The sequence below is a fragment of the Microcaecilia unicolor genome, chromosome 1, assembly GCF_901765095.1.
Source record: "Microcaecilia unicolor chromosome 1, aMicUni1.1, whole genome shotgun sequence".
Taxonomy (NCBI): domain Eukaryota; kingdom Metazoa; phylum Chordata; class Amphibia; order Gymnophiona; family Siphonopidae; genus Microcaecilia; species Microcaecilia unicolor.
In genome coordinates, this window is record NC_044031.1 from 187,151,407 (window position 1) to 187,171,602 (window position 20,196).

At 39.7% G+C, this 20,196-nt stretch overlaps 1 protein-coding gene across 1 annotated transcript in view; it reads right to left on the minus strand.

Moving 5' to 3' along the window:
- Positions 1-1,101: 1,101 nt before the first annotated feature.
- The window catches only part of LOC115472425 (transmembrane channel-like protein 2), a 143,002-nt gene continuing 123,907 nt past the window's right edge, over positions 1,102-20,196 (minus strand). Inside the window, 5 exon segments of the mRNA XM_030206743.1 lie at positions 1,102-1,277; positions 2,810-2,933; positions 4,623-4,701; positions 8,005-8,130; positions 16,395-16,634. Coding sequence (XP_030062603.1) covers positions 1,102-1,277; positions 2,810-2,933; positions 4,623-4,701; positions 8,005-8,130; positions 16,395-16,634 — 745 coding nt within the window.

The window sequence follows — 20,196 nt, forward strand, 5'->3', positions numbered from 1 at the left end:
GCGAGATGGACTCCTTAGTACCTGATTTGATGTACAATTCAAACAGTCAAACTATGGAGAGAAAGTCTGAGATGGCAGCCCAAGGAGAAAGGCTACCAAGTGTGTATGCATTATCCTATACTATAGAGAAGCTGTAAGTCCTGATGTTGATCTTAGTGGACACAAACATACATTCCTCTGAAATGGGGAATACACATTTATATTTTAGCTCCACCCTAGTCTCATCCAAAACACACCCAAATCATACCTTTGCCATAGATTTCAATGTCTATATACACATATAGGGTTTCTAAAATAACCACCATTATATATTAATGTTTATCTGTATTATCTATTCTAATAATTTTCTTAGAATTCTGTGCAACACTCAAGATTTCTTTTACTAAGCTGTGGTAAAAAGTGGCCTGCAGCAGTGTGTATTGGGCGTGTACTGCGTCTGCAAAAAAGGGCTTTTTTTTAATGAGACGGGAAAAGGGCATGCGGTAAAACTGAACCTGGCACGTGTCCAAAATCGGCCTGAGCCCTTAACACCACCCACTGATCGAGCGGTAGGGGCTCATGTGCTACATGCACTGTGACCGGTCGGCGCATGCCAGCTGCCGATTACCGCTGGAAATGACGCACGTGGTAGGAAATAAATAAATAAATCATCCAGGCGTTATGGGTGCGCGTCAAATCTAAAATTACCACCAGTGAGTGTGGTAGCCTGGCGGTAGTCTCATTTAGGTGCATGCTGCACGTGCGTAGCGCCCAAAGTGCCTTTCTAAAAGGGCCCCCTAGTCATTTCTGAATTAGCCATTAGTTGTCTTTTGCAATGCATTTATTTTTCTGCCACTGTTTGCTCTCTCAGCTAAGGGATAAACCTGTCCCTTTGCCTGCAAGTGTTCTACAACTTCTCGATGCCTGACTTGCAACAGTAAAACTATACTGGCAATAACTGATGAAGATTATTTCCAGTTATTAATAAGCTAGCTCATGTGCTATCAGGGCCTTAAAAAGAGGGTGAAGAAACTATAAAAGCTCACAAAACAGTTTCAGTTCTTCCCTGCCCTGTATTTAGTAGCTCTTGGTGTGAGATACATTTATCATCTCATAATCCTCTTAATGCTGAGGTTGTCCTCTCCCTGTTCCAGGAGGTGGTCTTCTTGGAGGTCCAGGTAATGGTGTTCTTGGTCCAGGTGGTTGAGTCACTGCTATGCGTGGAGGTGCTTGTGCCAGTGCTGGTCCTTTTCCAGATGCAGTGGTGACAATATTTTTATCATTCTTTTTTTCACTACCTAAGAGCACAAAATTATGCATAAAAGTAAGATAAGAAGCAGAAATGATGTATTGGACAAAATAATGACATTGAAGGGACAATTTGCAGACTGTCTTCTTTGGGAGAAGTCCTTAATTATATGTTTACTCTCTTTTTGAAATTTGCCAGAGACAGTTGTAACTGATTATTTTAAAAATTGGCTCCATGCTTTACTTCCATATTCTGCCCAAATCTTGCACCAGGAAATGTGTTTGGTCAACATAACTAAAATTACACACTTCTGCCTAATTCTGTAAAAGTTGTAAAAAAACTGTGTGACCAAATTTGGGCATGTGCCCAATTTTCGTGTGCAATTTAATTAAATAGCCAATCGGTGCCAATTGAAATGGCTGAACCATACCATCTTCATTTTCTTCCTCAGATCCAAATTTGCTTGTTCAAATGCTTTTGAAACAGCATTCAAATAGTAGGATGCTGGGCTTGATGGACCTTTGGTCTGTCCCAGTGTGGCAATACTTATGTACTTATGATTTTTTAGGCACCATATATAGAATTCCCCCCTTTATGGAACAACAGCTATAGTGATGGATGGCAGTTTTCAAAAAGACAATTTAATTTAGGTATCCAAACAAAAGGAAGAAGATTCTTATCACATATATAAATACATAAAACAGCAAAGACCAACAGGGAGGTGGTGGTGGTGGTATATCAGACTGTCAAAAAAATATCAACTAAATAAAACAAATCAATAAAACATCTCTCTATATAAAAGGCAACACCACATTCTATGAAGCCTCCAGCCGGAAGTGTGAAGGGGGCGAGATATCCGGTTTCCCTATGAGTGTCTGCCCCGCCCTCTCTGTAACACAGTCAGTGAAGGAAAACAGCAGAGCACGAAATCAAATCGCTGGCTCTGTAACAGTGAAGGACTCAGAGGGGGGAGGGGAGAGAGGCCAGAGGGCAGGGACACACACACTCCCACATGCACACAGAAGAAAACATTGCTAGCCCCCGTTTCATTTGCATCAGAAACGGGGCTTTTTTACTAGTACATTAATAAACAGATAAACACACAATAAGTAAGACATAAAGAGGCCTTTTATTAAGCTGCAGTAAGCACTAACGCATGCTTAGCACAGGGAAAAAGGCACTACTGTGGGGCACGCTCAAGCCTTCTTTTAGAGCACAAATAATATGGTATCTTACAGAGACAATAATAAAATACACACACCAGGTTGTCTCAACACAGAATTAGTATAGATAACAGAATATAAATGGTGTAATAAATAAATAAATGGAATATAGAGCTGCAATCATTGCCCCACCAAAACAGAAAAGCCACATGAACACTCATTTTTTTTTACAGTAATCATAAATTTTCACATTACTGTATAGCCCTAATTTAATTTTAGAAAGTTTTCTAAATGGAACACATTACAAACTGATTTGACTCTGGCTTTGTGTGAAAGTGAAATACAGCCTGTACTATATTATTTATTTCATCCGTAATTCTCCAGAGGAGGATGCTCTTGTCCCTAGACTATATCTTACCTCTTTCAGGTGGTTTGAGATTGTTGCCATTTCTCGCCTTTAATGGAAGTAAGTCTTCTAAGTCTTTCATGACAGAACTAACTTCCCCAGTGTTGTTCCTTTTGTTTTTCTCTTCTTCTCGTTGCTGCACAAAATAAATTTATATTATTGAGTCAAAAGAAGGCTTCAACACCAAATAAAAAATTCTAGGACTCTCCTTGTAACCAATTCTAATTTAGCAAACACCAGTTACAGTAAATGAGGCAGAGGAGTCACATAATGGTTAGAACAACACGCTGGAAACCAGACAGCTCAGGTTCAAATCCCACAGCAGCTCCCTTTGGCCCCAGATAAGCCACATAACCCTCCAGTTGGATAGCCAGGAGTGGCACTAGCAACCTCACCCCACCTAGGGCCTTCCATCAAACCCATCCCACCTGTGGTGACTCCCATAAGCTGTTCACAAGTTGATGCATGTGCACAGGAGGGAGAGTTATGGCAAATGGAATTCTCCACTAAATAAATAATGTGCAAAATTCATTACTGCAGTAAAACAGTTCAATAAATCATTTTCTCTGTAAACATTGCACTTTATTGATTCTCAGACCATTAGTCAGGAAGAAGCACCGTTGTAAAAGGATGATTTAGAACTTTTTCAGTGTGGTGCAAAGATGTTAAGTGATTGTAAAGAAGGACCTTTGATGCCAAGATTGATTCAAAAGGACACTAACAGCACCTAAAAATATACTTCTGGCATAGTACAACTGGTGAAAGGTTAACACTTTGCACTATAATGAATGACAAGTTATGAGTTGTTGCTATTGTTTCGTTAATCTCAAATTTTACTCAGCTTTCTTCCCTTCCAATAATTTTGTTCTCCATATGCAAAGGGCCTGAATAAAAATACTGTGAGGGCAAATTGATTCTTTTCACCACAAATCACCAAAGCTGTTTCTGGTCTATGGACATCTTTTAAAGTGCCTGGGTTTGCATAGCACACAACAAATAAATGGGCATAGTTATCAACATGGGCTACCATTAAGAAGTCTTATGTTACTGTTAATCCCATATATTAGTAATTAAGGGGTTAATATTCAGCTGATGGCAGTTAATATTTTTCTAAATTATCCCTGGATATTCCGTGCTAGGCCATGTCGGTACTGACAAACTTCTGGGTATGTGTGGATGGCTGGCATTTAACTGGAAAAATGCCAATATTCAGCCCTTAACTAAGTTAAACTGGCCAAAGATAGGACAGCTACTGTATTTATATGATCTTATTTGGTCAAGTTAACCAGTTAAGGACTGAATATTGGCGTTTATCTGGTTAAGCCCCAACTCCGCCCCTGGACTGCCCAAATAATAACCGGTTTCAGTTTTAACAGTTAGAAGGGATATTTAGCAGCACTATCTGGTTAAGAGGGAGGTAAAAAAAATTGTAAAAGAATCCCAGAAAATACAGGATAAGCACAAAGGGAGCTTAGGCATGAAGAGATGATGGTGGACCATGACACTGGGTAGGCTCTAGGGATGTGAATTCATTTTAAATGATAGAGGAAATGTCCAATGACATCCATGTTGCTTTTAGCCCAGTGACAGGAAAAGTTGTTTTTTTCTTGTGTTGAAACAGTGCAAACTCTTTCCAAAGCATGCACTATTTATGACATCGCCCCCAAAATGAAAAGAGATTTTATAAAACAAAGTGAAAAATTCTAATATAATGACATTGGAAGCTAAACAAAATGAAAAATATTGGGCTGCACACCCTAGTAAGTTCTGCAGTATTCTCACTTTACCGGTCACCTTAGAAAACAATTGACATGGCTGAACATACCATCTTCATTTTCTTCCTCAGATCCAAATTTGCTTGTTCAAATGCTTTTGAAACAGCATTCAAATAGTAGATTGCCAGCCTGCAAAATATGATAATGTATCATCAGGGCAAAAAAACACATATGTGGAATAGTATTTAGCTCACCTAAATAAGAACATAAGAATTGCCATACTGGGTCAAATTAAAGCTGTATCTAGTCAGGTATCCTGTTTCTAAAAGTGGTCAATCCAGGTCAGAAAAGTACCTGACAGAATCCTCCAGCATAGCAAGATTCCAGGCTACCCACCCCCAGGATAAGCCAGAGGTGTAGCTATCCCTCAAATTTTTCTAGATAAAAAGAAAGTAGGAGTAGGCAAAGAAATGGAAGCTGAAAACACTATATAGGCCTAATGGTTGCAGATCTTGTCAAGACCGCTTAAACACACTGCATAAAATTCCAACAGTTAAGTATACAGAAACAAATACCAGTGCCACAGTCATCAAAATATCATTCACGCAGAGCTGAAAGAAAGGGCTAGATCTCAAACATGAGAAAGCCCAAGGGAATTCACTTGATGGTACATTGATCTTTGCCTGCCCCTGCCAGATGGGGCTCTTTGCCATACAGGTGGTATGGACGCTTTGGTTGGCTGATCAAATTCCCACCAGCCCAGAGATCTTAAAAACCTGCTGGGTGGACTCCCTTGTACTTACCCTTTAGGACTTCATGCTCGCTGTAAATTGTAATCCAAAGAGAAAACATAAGAACATACAAATAGCCATACTGGGCCAGACCAATGGTCCATTTAGCCCAGTATCCAACAGTGGCCAATCCAGGTCACAAATACTGGCAGAAACCCAATTAGTAGCAACATTCCATGGTACCAATTCTGGGGCAAGCAGTGGCTTCCCCCATGTCCATCTCAATAACAGACTATGTACTTTTCCTCCAGGAACATGTCCAAACCTTTTTAAACTCAGATACACTAACTGCTGTTACCACATCCTCTGGCAGCTAGTTCCAGAAATTAAGTATTCTTTGAGTGAAAAAATATTTCCTCCTATATGTTTTAAAAGTATTTCCATGTAATTTTAGCTCTTTGAGCAGGGACTGTCTTTCTTCTATTTTTGTGCAGCGCTGCGTACGCCTTGTAGCACTATAGAAATGCCAAATAGTAGTAGTAGTAGTAATTTCATTGAATGTCCCCTAGTCTTTGTACGTTTTGAAAAAGTGAAAAATTGATTCACTTTTACCCACTCCACACCACTCAGGATTTTATAGACCTCAATCATATCTCCCCTCAGCCATCTCTTTTCCAAACTGAACACCCCTAACCTCTTTAGCCTTTCCTTGTATGGGAGAAGTTCCATTCTCTTTATCATTTTGGTCGCTCTTCTATGAGCCTTTTCTAATTCTGCTATATCTTTTTTTTAGATACGGCAACCAGAATTGAATGCAATACTCAAGGTAAGGTCACACCATGGAGCGATCCATTGCATTATAATGTCCTTGGTCTTATTATTTTGCATCCCTTTCCTAATAATTCCTAGCATCCTGTTTGATTTTTTGGACTGCCACCGCACACTGGGCAGAAGATTTCAGCACATTGTTTACAATGACACCTAGATCTTTTCTTGAGTGCTGATTCCTAAGGTGGAGCCTAGCATCAGACAGCTATGATTTGGATTATTCTTCCCAATGTGCATCACTTTGCAATTGTCCACATTACATTTTATCAGCCATTTGGATGCCCAATCTTCCAGTTTCCTAAGGTCTTCCTGCAATTTTTCACAATCTGCATGTGTTTTGACAACTTTGAAAAGTTGAAAAGTCCAATGATATCTCACTTGCTCTGCCCGAAGTTTCTCTGTAGCGGTTCTCAGATCCCAGCACCAATGCAATGTAGCTGGAGAGATATTGGCAAAGATTGCTAAGTCATATATCTTCCAGATAAGTTTGTCTTATTTCCAGGCAGCTATGAGGATTGATTCTTTCAGTGCATAGTTATGATAGCAAACAAGGATTTCTTTAGAGAGATTATTGTGTGGGTTCCCCAGATATCTATGAGCTCTGTCGATTTTAATGTCCTCTGGTGTCAATACAATGCCCACTTAAGCTTGGATGTGTGTGCAGAGAGCTTTTGTATAACATCTTTGCAGTCCTGACATTCGGGGCCCTCAGGATTACCCCTAAAACATAAATTGCTCCGCCTGCTTCTATTCTCCAAGAATTCCATTTTGTCAAGGAGTTCACCCTGTTGCCTTGTGTACATCTGCTGCTTTTTGAAATCAATGAGTTGGTCTGCTTGTTCCTTGGCTCATTGCTCTACCTCCTCCAACTGGTGACCTAGCTCTGCTAAATCTCACCTCAAGCCTGTGCTTAAAGATGCCATATCAGAATGAGATGCCGCAATCTTGGCTTTAATTTCTTTCAGCCAGCGTCTAATCTTCTCCATGTAAGGTAGAGCATCATCTTCTGTGCAATTGAAACCCAAATAGACAATCCCAGTGCCAGCTGAGAAACAAAAGCCGCTATGTTGTCTGCTTCATGGCGTGACTGACTACTACCTTGGTAGACAATGAGGCATATTTTCAAAGCACTTTGGGAGGCTAAGTTCCATAGGTTTCTATGGAACTTTGGGAGGCTAAGTGCTTTGAAAATGAGCCCGTATATAATCTTGCAGATCCATAGCCTTCTTCTTACTCATCTCTCCAGAGATTTCCCTTCAGATGCAAGAACTAAGCAAGATGATCCTAAAATTGTAAGTTAAATTGGCCGAAGGATTATGATTTCCGTGGGTCTGTGAGGAGCTGTGGGCTTAAGCTGCTGTTCAGGCTGGTGATGTCATTTTCTCTTCCAGATTAGCTATGTTTTAATGTGAAGCAACCTGATGAGTAATTTGGGAAGCAAGTTAGTGCCGCTAGCCCAAAAGTCTTCTAGAAGATAAAGATGAACTTGGCTGTCTGCTTTTGAGCATGTTATGGCTAGCTCATAGCCCGGTACAGAAAGAAGTTAAATATGAAAGCTTGATATTGAGTACGTACTGATCCTATAATGACATTCTTTGATTATCCAATGCATATCACTCCAAGTATGATATCTATTCATGGAGCTGCATTGCCCTTTCAGCCACAGAAGTTTGATCTTGATGGCTCTTTGGTGATAGCCAATGGAACTAAGGGAGGAAGAGTCCTTTGCAGTAGTGGATGAATGATTCTTGCATGGCAAATTGAATGGGCTTCCTCTCATTTGCCGCACTGGGAATTGGTAGCCCAGCTTTGTAAAAGAGTCCCTGAAAATGTTATGTTAGTAGAAGTGTTATAGAAATTATGGACAGTAGCAGTTGTAAAGAGGAATATTTATCTTTAAAACAGATTTTTTAATGGACATTGGGCTACTTACACCATGAGAAGAATTGCAGATATGATCAGTCCTGGATTTGCCACAGATACAAGAATTGAACCTATGAAAGGTGGGAAATCGTTCTGGATCGTTTCTTGAAGGACATCAAACATTCTATTCTTTCCACTATAAAGCCAAAAATATTCAAGAATAGTCTTATTCTGAATGGACCAAATATTCAAAGAACCAGATATGAATTTCCAAATCTGGTATGAATCATGTAACATTAGGCATCTAATATTTTGAGACAAGTAGGCATTTGAAAAATTTGTGGTTCATTTTGGACTCTTGTTCTCAATTTTCAGACAGCTTTCAGTTGACTTCAAACTCTTTTATTAATAAAAAAAATTTTAATGCATGGAAACTGATGTGTGTGATGACTGGTAGCTTAACACATATTAATCAATTGTGCCCACACTATTCACATGAGTTATTAATGTGCACTATCTTGTTATCGTGTGTTATGTTACCACAGGCGCACTTTATGTAATGAGATCTAGCTCCTAATAGTGTGCTGAACATACATAAATAACTGTATTATTTTAAGACAGCTAAACAAAACTGATTGAGCACTAATGTTTGCATATCCCTATCCACTGGTGTTAAAATTCCAGCACCTAGATGAATGGCATTTAGGTACATAAAACAGAAGTTCATATTCAAAGTCTTAGGGGTGTAGTTAGTAATGTGCGTTACCCTTATGACTTGCTATTTTGCTGCCTGTTTACATTTTCTAGGGGGCATGTCATGGGTGGAGAATGGGTATGGATTACTGTGCACTAACTGTTAACATTGGGGGTCCTTTTACTAAGGTGCGCTGGAAAATGACTTGTGGTTGTGTAGGCTCGGGTTTTGGGCACGCGCTGATCCATTTTTCAGCGTGCCTGTAAAAAAGGCCTTTAAAAATTTTTTGTTGAACACGGACGTGCAGCAAAATCAAAATTGCCACACGTCTATTATGGGTCTGTGACCTTACCACCAGCCGTTGACCTAGCGGTAAAGTCTCACGCGGTAACCAGGTAGTAATGACCTATGCGTGTCAAATGCCACTTGGCATGGGTCTGATATGTGCATCTGAAAATAAAAATTATTTTTCGGCCGCGCATATCGGACGTGTGCCAAAAATGAAATTACCACAAGAGCCACATGGTAGTCGGGCGGTAACTCTATTTCGGCGCACATTGGGTGCGTAGACACTTACGCGGCTTAGTAAAAGGACCCCTGGGCTAGCACAGAGCATTTAGTGCCGCCTAAATAGGATGTGGTAAGTGCTCCTGCATAAACCTTTTGAAGGTACCGTGCAGTAACGGTGACAAAAAAAAAAGAAATGAAAAAGGAAACATTTTTAAAAAGACACATGAAATCTGGGATTAGCATGTGAGAAAGTCCTGCGTTAGGATGCTCCAAGCCCAGATTTTACCACAAATTAGTAACAGTGCCCCTGGGTCTCATTGTATAAAATGGACCTGTAGAAAATTTGCATGAGTTAGTGGTAAAATAGCATATATTAATAGTAGCGTATGTTAGTAACTACACCCCTTAAATGCTTATTTGTTAGGTGTTTGGTGGAAGGAACTTGTTTGGTATACCCATTTAATTAGCTTAACTGCAGTATTTATAAATGTTTAAATCTCTTCCTGCCCTTCTCCCTCAATCACTTTCTCCTGACAGGTGACAAATAGAGTAATCATTTACCTTTTATAACGATTTTTTACAAAGAGGCTGATACAAGAAGACCAATATTCAAGAAAAGCTGAGTGTGGTAACGTGAATGAGGGCGGGCCCTGGAGCCAGAATACACTGGAACCACACAGCGGGTTAAGGTGAACAAAATAATATTTATTACAGATGTCAAGTAGGGGTCCTGTTCAATTCACAGGTGAGGAAAGAAAAGTAAACATAAAATTAGTCCTTAGATATGAGAATTTCCTCTTGTGGCCTGCCCCTGGGCAGACTAGATGAACCACTCAGGTCTTTTATCTGCTGTCATCTATTATCCTGTGTTACAATGTATGTATCCACTTCGATCACAGAAGCTGTTTCCTGGCTTTTGAATAACAAAAAAAAACCCAAAAACAATCTCCTTTGAGCCTTCTCATTTATTATTTTCTTACATTTGTACCCCACACTTTCCCACTCATAGCAGGTTCAATGCGGTTTACATATTATATACAGGCACTTATTTGTACCTGGGGCAATGGAGGGTTAAGTGACTTCCCAGAGTCACAAGGAGCTGCCGGTGCCTGCAGTGGGAAAGTTCCCCAGGATCAAAGTCTACCACTCTAACCACTAGGCCACTCCTCCACATTTGATGTTTTGTTGGTGGTTTGGCAATTGGCTGCAGCTTGATCTGCTTTCAGTCTGTCTGACACTGTTTCATTCTTCTTTTTAACAATTTTGTAAGTGATATTGATGTCAGGAGTCCATGAGAGAGTATGATTTTGAGATTATGACCTGCAAAACCTATCCAGATCTCATCTCAAAATGCTGCTTTCATTAGCTGCATTATCGGTCACACAGATGAGATTAGCTCGATGGAGATTATACTCTTCCAAAACACATGAAACAAATCAACACCTATTCTCATCAGTTTCAGTGGTCTCCCTCGTTGCCAAAATTACTGAACATATTTGTCAATGTTCATCAAGAAGAGCTCCTCCTTTTTTTAAGTTGATGTGTTGGTGTTAAGTTTACGAGTCAAGATGTACATGAGGACATAATCTAGTCCCCCATCCCCTCCCATCCCTATTCATTTCCATCCCCTCCTTTCCCTGTGGTAGGAATGACTTTTTCGTCCCTATTTCTGTGGATTTCTGCAGGTTTCCTGTTGTCCCTATCCCTGTATACACCTTTTAATCTCCATAGGTGGTGGAGATGAAAACGGTAGCGGAATTCAAACATGCTTGGGATAAACATAAAGGAATCCTGTGCAGAAGGAATGGATCCTTAGAAGCTTAGCCGAGATTGGGAGGCGGGGCTGGTGTTTGGGAGGTGGGGCTAGTGCTGGGCAAGACTTCTATGGTCTGTGTCCTAAAAATGGCAAATACAAATCAAGGTAAGGTATACACAAGAAGTAGCACATATGAGTTTATCTTGTTGGGCAGACTAGATGGACCATGCAGGTCTTTTTCTGCCGTCATCTACTGTTACTGCAAGGCCACGGTGTGCACTATGGTCTCTCAGCCAGGTAGCATACTCTGTTTGGCTCTGGTCTGGCTCCCTAGAGCACCAATACAATTGTTACCCATCAACATAGGCTGGCGTGTTCCCTGCTGGGTCAAAGATATTATTTTGAAAAGTTCCAAATTGAACTTGGCCTACTTGACTGTCACATTTGCAGGTCACAGGGATGTGAGTGGAGGCATATGCAGTCTAGCTGTGCCCTGAGCTTTTATACTTCCTGGACCATGTCCTCCTGGCTCCGCCCCTCCTGTGTCACATCCCCCTTGTGTGGCACTGTGAGGCTTAAGATGGTTTTAACCAGGGAGGTTAGATTGAGAACAGGAGACGGTATGAGGCAATCTAGCAATTATATGAGTTGAAGCCAGTAGGTGTAGCTTGCTGGCAGTAGGCGGAGTCACAAGTACACCCAAAACAATAGCAAATGCTATTGAAAGCAATAGTGAAAGATTATTAGAAATAATGGACTGCCTATGCGTGGTTCATCTGTAAAAAGTCAAAAGCTGTTCCAGTTGGACAGGCAGTGCCTTAAATTGTGGAGGACAAAAGTTTTTAATTTTTTTTATTTTTACTTATTTGACAGCTTTTTAATTTATTTGAAAGCATCCCATATGTAGATATAAATATCATGAAATCAAAACGAATATCACTAAAACAGTTCCAAAAATTACTGTAACTGGTGGAAACAGCACTAATAATGGCTGTATTTTATGCTCATTTTTCTATACTGTTCTATACAATACAGTAATACATGGCCAAATTTCAGTAAGGATATCCTCCTTACTGATGGGTTCATCTTAACTGCTGTTGTAATCTGCCTTGGGAAGCCTGGTGTTATAAAGATTGAAAGTAAAATTAAACTCTCCTTTCATTGGGGCACATGAAATCACATCTTCAAATCATCTCTTTTGTACAAATGGATTATTCTTTTTTGAGCATGTTTCAAGGACAAGTAGGAGCATGTTTCAATGACAAGTGGTTTTCATAAGTCAAAATAATAAAAACATATATTTTCTTTTATGCAGATCTCTCATTTGTTTAACTAAATGGGCTATAAGTCCATTGGTTTTCTTATATTTTGTCCTTGTGATGACTTATACTGTGCTAAAACTGGAAATACAGTGAGACAGAATAATAGAATTCAGTAACATCCAAAACTTTTATTAATTAACATTTGGGTAATAACTGAGAAAATGCTGTTGAAAACTGACTTGAAGAAGAAATAAATATATATATATCACAGAACTGGAAAATGTTGGCACATTTAGACTGACTTTGGACTTCTGCAAGAAGGTAGCTCTGCCCTCATTATTTAATATCTTTCTTTTAAATAGTAGTAATAAACAGTATTAAGTGCATTTTTATAATATACCACTGCATTCCACAAAACAAAAGGAGCAAGTTCCCACAAACCATCTTTCTCTTTGATCTAGGCACAGGATATTACTTCCATAAATAGGTAAATAAATAGATAGATAGAAACTCTGAATGTTGAGCACCTGATTCTCATAACATGATGTCTGTTTTAGTGGCTGTTTACCAGGAGAAAAAAAATCTCTGCACAAATATAACGCATGCTAGGGTGTCCCCTCCAATGACACACTGATTACGATTTATAACAAATCACTACTCTACCTATGAAAAGTTATTCCGTTATTATATTTCCTCTGTGTACACCTGTATGCTGCACAAGCTGTCATGTTTGAAAATATAAGTAACATTAATTAAAAATGCTACCAACAATAAAGAACGTCTACGTGGATGCAGCAGCAGCTCATGGGTTTGTTTGCTTTGAGTGTACACAGAACGACAGCTGCGTGGGGAAGGGGAAACATAGACTAACCTTAGTAGCTTCAATTTTTTGACATCATGCTGTTGCCTGTTCTCAATCAAACCTCCTTGGTTTTAACACTATGAGAGAGTGTCCTTAAGTGGAAGTGGCAGCATCCAATAGACTCCCTCACACTGAGTTCCTAAATTTAGGCTTCCTAGTTAGTTTGTCTTATGTTCTCTGCAAACATAGGAGCCTAAGGGCCCTGTTTACTAAGCTGAGTTAATGTTTTTAATGCTCATTAACAAAGTACGCACGATAACCATATATATGCCTACAATATCCCTATAGGCGCCTACATGGTTAGCTCATGTGATAATTGTAGGTGCATTAAAAATGCTCAAACACCTTAGTAAACAGGGCCCTAAGTTTTCTAATTGTTTCTAGTTTTCTTTTAAATTTAGGAGGCCAAATACTCGAAAGCACTTATCTGCATAACTCTGCCACTATCCCCCAGATTCTATATAGTACGCCTAGAGATCTTTGCCAAAATCCAAGTGGATTCTAAAACAATGCGTGTAACTTAAGCTTAATAAGCTAATGAGCACTGATAACGAAGTGCTAACTTAAAACCTGCTGGGTGGACTCCCTCGTATTTACCCCTTAGGAATTCCCATTTGCTGTAAATTGTAATCCAAAGAGAAAACATAAGAACTTAAGAATAGCCATACTGGGTCAGACCAATGGTCCATTTAGCCCAGTATCCTGCTTCCCAACAGTGGCCAATCCAGGTCACAAGTATCTGGCAGAAACCCAATGTAGCAACATTCCATGCTAGCAATCCTGGGGCAAGCAGTGGCTTCCCCCATGTCCATCTCAATAAGAGACTATGGACTTTTCCTCCAGCAACTTGTTCAAACCTTTTTAAACCCAGATATGCTAACCGCTGTTACTACATCCTATGGCAGTGACTTCCAGAGATTAAATATTCTTTGAATGAAAAAAATATTTCCTCCTAATTGCTTTAAAAGTATTTCCATGCAATTTTATTGAGTGTCCTCTGTACTTTTTGAAAGAGTGAACAATCGATTCACTTCTACCTGTTCTACACAACTCGAGATTTTATAGACCTCAATCATATCCCCCCTCAGCCATCTCTTTTCCAAGCTGAAGAGCCCTAACCTCTTTAGCCTTTCCTCATATGGGAGGAGTTCCATCCTCTTTATCATTTTGCTCGCTCTTCTTTGAACCTTTTCTAATTCTGCTATATCTTTTTCGATATACGGCAACTGGAATTGAACGCAATACTCAAGGTGAGGTCGCACCATTGAGTGATACAGAGGCATTATAATATTCTTGGTCTTATTTTGCATCCCTTTCCTAATAATTTCTAGCATCCTCTTTGCTCTTTTGGTTACCGCCGCATACTGGGCAGAAGATTTCATTGTATTGTCCACAATGACACCTAGATCTTTTTCTTGAGTGCTGATTCCTAAAGTAGACCCTAGCATCAGGTAACTATGGTTTGGATTATTCTTCCCAATGTGCATCACTTTGCATTTGTCCACATTAAATTTCATTTGCCTTTTGGATACGCAGTCTTCCAGTTTTCTAAGGTCTTCCAGTAATTTTTCACAATCTGCATGTGTTTTTGAATAATTGTGTATCATCTACAAATTTAATCACCTCACTCGTTGTATCATTTATAAATATGTTAAATAACAATGGTCCCAGTACAGATCCCTGTGGTTTACCACTTTCTCAGATTGTACAAAACACTGCAATTAAACTGTTATTAGGTAAAAGAAGATACAATCATGTAACTCCTCTTTTTATTTTAGAACACTGGCTCCCAGTCTCCTCTCGGATCCCCTTGAAATACTTGATGATTGTTCCATCAGATATTGTACTCCAGTCTTCCATCTTTTTTGTCAAAATTTCTTGTCCCTTACACACCTTAGTGAGGCCTTCGTTCTTCCCAACAGCACTTACTCACTGTCTCCTCCTTTCCTCATATGTGGCTTGGTTCTGTACAAAATACTTGTTTCAGTGTTGTTGCACCTACTCTGTGGAATGTCCTTCCTCTTTTGGTCAAGACCAAACCATCTCATAAAATATTTAAGGACTACCTTAAGGCACACTTATTCTCTCAAGCTTTTCCACAATCTTGATCTTCTCGTTACAGGATGCATTTTCCTTTCACAGTGCTTTCTCCTACTGTCCTACTCATACCCTCTTTCCCTGATTTCCCTTAAGAGATTATAAAACGTCATTCTTTTTGTATTTACTCTCATGTTTCTCCCTCTTTCTTTCTTTTCCTCTGAGTTTTTGTTTGCTTTTTAAATTTATTTCCCCCATGTGATTACCTCTTTTAGAAATTGCAAATTGCTTTGATGTCTTTGTATTTGCAGTACATCAAATAAAGTTGAGCATGAACTTTAACTTAAGGTAGGCCCAGGGAGACCTCCTCTAACTATGGGGGGAAGGAGGTTGGTCCATGCGTCAGGATGTTGGGAGGGGGATTGCAGCTTATGTTAGGGGGGTAGAAGAGAGAGAGGGGTAGAAGGGATGGAGGGCAGAACACTGTATTTTGCAGGCCAGTACCCACATAACCAATTGAACAGAGTTAGGACTGCTTTTTATGGGTTAGCTATGTGGGTGCTGACACTGAATACTGCCAGCACTCAGAGTTCCCAGCTTCTCCTTGGCTCTGCCTCCTGTAAGACCTTTGACCTGACCATTTGGGACATGGCTGGTGAGTACTCATATTCAGAGTCACTATCTGGTTAAGTGCCGCTGCATATTAGTGGGTGAAAGGCACAAGCAATTTAAATGGAAGTAGGCTCTCCTGTACATATAAATGGCTTTGAATGTCAACCCTTTAGTAAAACTTTGAGCATAAATCTAGGCACACAGCTTTTGTAAGTTTCCAAAGAAATCAATTTAGGATCCTAACTTCCAAACTTAGGAGCACAAATGATTTGAATATCAGCATCTTAGTCTCCTATTTTTGTCCGAAAATAGGTGACTGAGTGCATCTAAATTAGGCATTTAAATTAGGCTCCTATTTTTAGTATATAGCTTAGTTTCCTAAGTTGAACTAAGAATAAGCATCTATTTTCATATTTGTTTTATTCCTTGTAGCTTACTACTTTCTAGGTTAAGAACATTAAAAGGTAGTCTGTCTGTGATTTCTGTATAAACAGTATTGCTCAGTCACTGAATTAAAGGTATTAGAAAGAGCATAAACACAGGGGTTTCCTCCCGAGATCTGCTGAGAATTCTTCCATAAGCAGGAGCAAATAAACCATAGAATGCCTTCACGGTATTATGTAAGCCACATTGAGCCTGCAAATATGTGGGAAAATGTGGGCTACAAATGTAACAAATAATAATAGAATGAAGGAAGTTCTAAAGAGAAACATGCTTGCTACTGTACCTGAATGGTCCACAGTCAAAAGAAGGTGGGAGGGACATTATGGTGTATACCACTGGCAACAGACTTAAAAAGAGAATCAGCAATAGTAGCCCCATATAAAAATTGTTTGATTTTGATGCTTTAAAGACGCGCTCATGGGGAACATTGGTGCACATAACGGCCCAGCACTGAAAGTACATGGATGTCAGCAAACGCAGCACATTGATACCAATTAACCCTGGTGCGTAGAAAGATCCCATCCTAAAAGCAAGGAGAAATAATAAAATCTAATCATAAAGCAGAAGGTATATAAAAATGTTCTACAAGAAACTATTTCACTAAGCAATACACAATGTGCAATTGTGCAAAACTGGCAGTATTTCATGTGCAGCTCAAGGCAATCTGAAGATGGCTTTGTTAAAAGTAAATGAGTTGCTCTTAGACATCCATGATTGCCAGGAGGGATCTGAACTTACAAACATCTTCTACTTAACTGATGATAATAGACTGTGCTTTAACACCCTCTATTAGAACCATCCTGTTAAAAGTGGTAACTCATGGATCACCATGCTCATTAGGGATGGAGAGCCAGCTATTTTCATTTGGATTCATTTCCCATGTCATTTCCAGGAATATTTGTTTTGATCGTTTTTGATGGCTATTTAGTTTTGTCTAGGGAGCAAAGTCATTGAGTGTGTACTCTTTGCTCACTATTTGGAAAAAGGGTGCATTCTTTCTGAAACAATGAACACTCCTTTTCTGATAGCATGTTCATGTGCAGTGTTCACATGTCAGTGATGGCTTGTGCACAAGCAATGAGGCACTTTTTCAAGAGAGTGTGCACTATCATTGGCAAATGAAAAACAGAAATTTTTGTGTTTTTTTTCTGCAAATATTCAGATTTTAACAACATGCAGTGGCAGCCCATCCCTAATGCTTACATACAGGCAAAATATGTTTTAAGACAGAAGGAAGTTAAGGGGTTCTTTTACTAATGGTTAGCGTGGGTTATCTACAGCAGGTCCCATTTTATTCCTATGGGCCCTACTGCAGATAACGAGCTAATCTTTAGTATAAGACCCCCTTAGTCTGCTCTAGACCAGCCATTCATCCCTATAGAAAGTTTGTGCTGGATAAGTCAGCAAGATTGAACTAAAGAATCAATCTCTGTATTTTATGCCATTTTAGGAGAGTCAGTGAATACAGACACAATTACACAGGAGTACATAAGTACATAAGTATTGCCACACTGGGACAGACCAAAGGTCCATCAAGCCCAGCATCCTGTTTCCAACAGTGGCAATCCAAGTTATAAATACCTGGCAAGATCCCGAAAAAGTTCAATACATTTTATGCTGCTTATCCCAGAAATAAGCAGTGGATTTTCCCCAAGTCAATTTAATAATGGTCTATGGACTTTTCCTTTAGGAAGCCGTCCAGACCTTTTTTAAACTCCTCTAAGCTAACCACCTTTACCATATTCTCTGGCAACGATTTCTAGCGTTTAATTACACGTTGAGTGAAGAAACATTTTCTCAGATTCGTATTAAATTTACTACTTTGTAGCTTCATCGCATGCCCCCTAGTCCTAGTATTTTGGAAAGAGTAAACAAATGATTCACGTCTACCCGTTCCACTCCACTCATTATTTTATAGACCTCTATCATATCTCCCCTCAGTCTTGGAGAGAGAGCTGCACACTACAAGCATGATTCTATAAATAGATGCTAATTTTTAGGTGCTAAGAACCCACATATTTGGAGCCTATTCTGTAAAGGAAAGTAGGCACCAGCAGCAAATATCATGAGTAGGAATGGATCAAGGGCTTTCCACAGAAGAAGAGAAAGAGGAACCAGAGGATAAAAGTTCAATATTCCTTTAATAAAGTCAATCACTGTAAAAGGGCCAGAGGTCTAACAATTTCCATATAACTATGTCCATCAGAGGATAGCACAATTACAGATGGACCTATGTCATAATGTCCACCAGAAGATAGCATAAATATACAGGTGAACTCAACACAGATCTGTGTTTCAGCATGAATGCCTGCTTCAGGGGTCAAAGTGTCTGGACTATGCAATATGAATCTAATGTGCTATGAAGCACCTCAGTGATGGCATCAATTAACTGATTCGTCCTTTCTGTCTTCTGGCTTCTATAGTTAAGGGTCCATACACTGGGACTTTCAGTCTGTTCTGCTCTGGGGTTAACAGTAAAAGAACTGATCTCAACAGTAGCCCAGGTTGATAACCTCCCCGCCCCCCATAGTTATCTATACATGACTGTCCTGTTAATCATATCTGAAAAATAAATATAAAAAGTTTTTAAAAAATGGTAAATCTATCACACAGAATCTACTGCCCTCTTTGGGGATCATAATTGCTATGAAAGGAATCACTGGTTCTGTGCACTGCTAATAGTAACAAATATTGGAGGTGACACGAATGTTTCCGAAAGGAAATGCATACCTATATAACAGCCATATTATAAATCCCAAAGGCACAATCTATATGGCATTCTGACAACCACTGCTGATAATTTACTGCTCTCTTGATAGCAGAGGTAATAAGCATTCTGCAGTATCCCTCAGATCATGTGTTTTTCCTCTTTGCTTCCATTGCTTGGGTGGCTGGAAAGGCTTGCTTGAGGCGCACATACCTTACTATGAGCTATTACCTTGTTATCTTAGTTCATTGCTTGCTAACATAAATGCCTGCACTGCTCACATTCAACAGTTTACCAAGCTATACCTCAAAACACGAGATGCAGGCAATAGAGCCACTCCTGCACTTACAGCATTGTTCTGATATTTTTATATACGACTGAATGGCCAATCCATGAGACATCTGTTCCATAAAGCAGTTATTGTTCAGCATGCAATAAACTAAAGCTGTTGATCTAGAGGAGATATTTATGTGGAAGAATCATTTATACTGTGAGAATCTGGAAATTAAAAATGTTAGACTATTCTTTGCTTTGCTCTGCTCTGCTAATAGGCAGATTCATTTCCATCTCACAATCTCATATTCTCCCTTTGTCTGATGAAAAGTAAAGGAGCCCAGAAAGTATAATACATGCTAGAAGTGCTCACCCTGGGAACTGTATGCTTTAGAGTTCTGAATTTGAGAGTAATGCACTATCCTCAGCCCCTTTCACTGGTGCAGGGCTCCTCTTCCTCCTCCATAAGCCCCAGTCCCTGATGATCATAGCTATGTTTCCCCTATCCATACCAGTAACGCTCTCCTTCATTCTCATAATCAACACTCTCCAGTGATGATCTTCCAACTCTGCTCATCCCCCTGGTGATGCTCTTCATGCTCCTTTGCACTCCCCTCATTCATAGTGACCCCTCCCCCAATTCTTCCTTTCTCCCCCTTCCTGTGATGATCATTCTACCCTGCTCTTCCTCCTGGTGATGCTCTTCATACTCTCCTGCACCCTATTATGTCAGTGACCTAACCCCTCATTTTTCCTTCCCCATCCCTTCCTGTAATGATCCTTTTATCCTGTTCTTGTCCTGTGGCCCCCTTCTATGACAGAGATGCTCTACCTTAAGTTTTTTCCTTCCCTATTCTTCCTGTGATGACCCTCCTCAGTCTTTGCCAATCTAGTGACTTAAAGTTATTCCTTCACTGGTGAAATTTCTCCACACTTCCTCTTTCAGAATCCTAAATTTTGCCACACCTTTTGGTGAAAAGAAAGAGGCCTTTTAACCCTGTCAAGAGATGAAAGTCAACAAGACGGTGGAGGTCTTACTGTGAGAGAGGATGGCATGAGGAGCTGAAAGTATCACTGGAGGAAGAATGGTAGAGTGAAATATCAT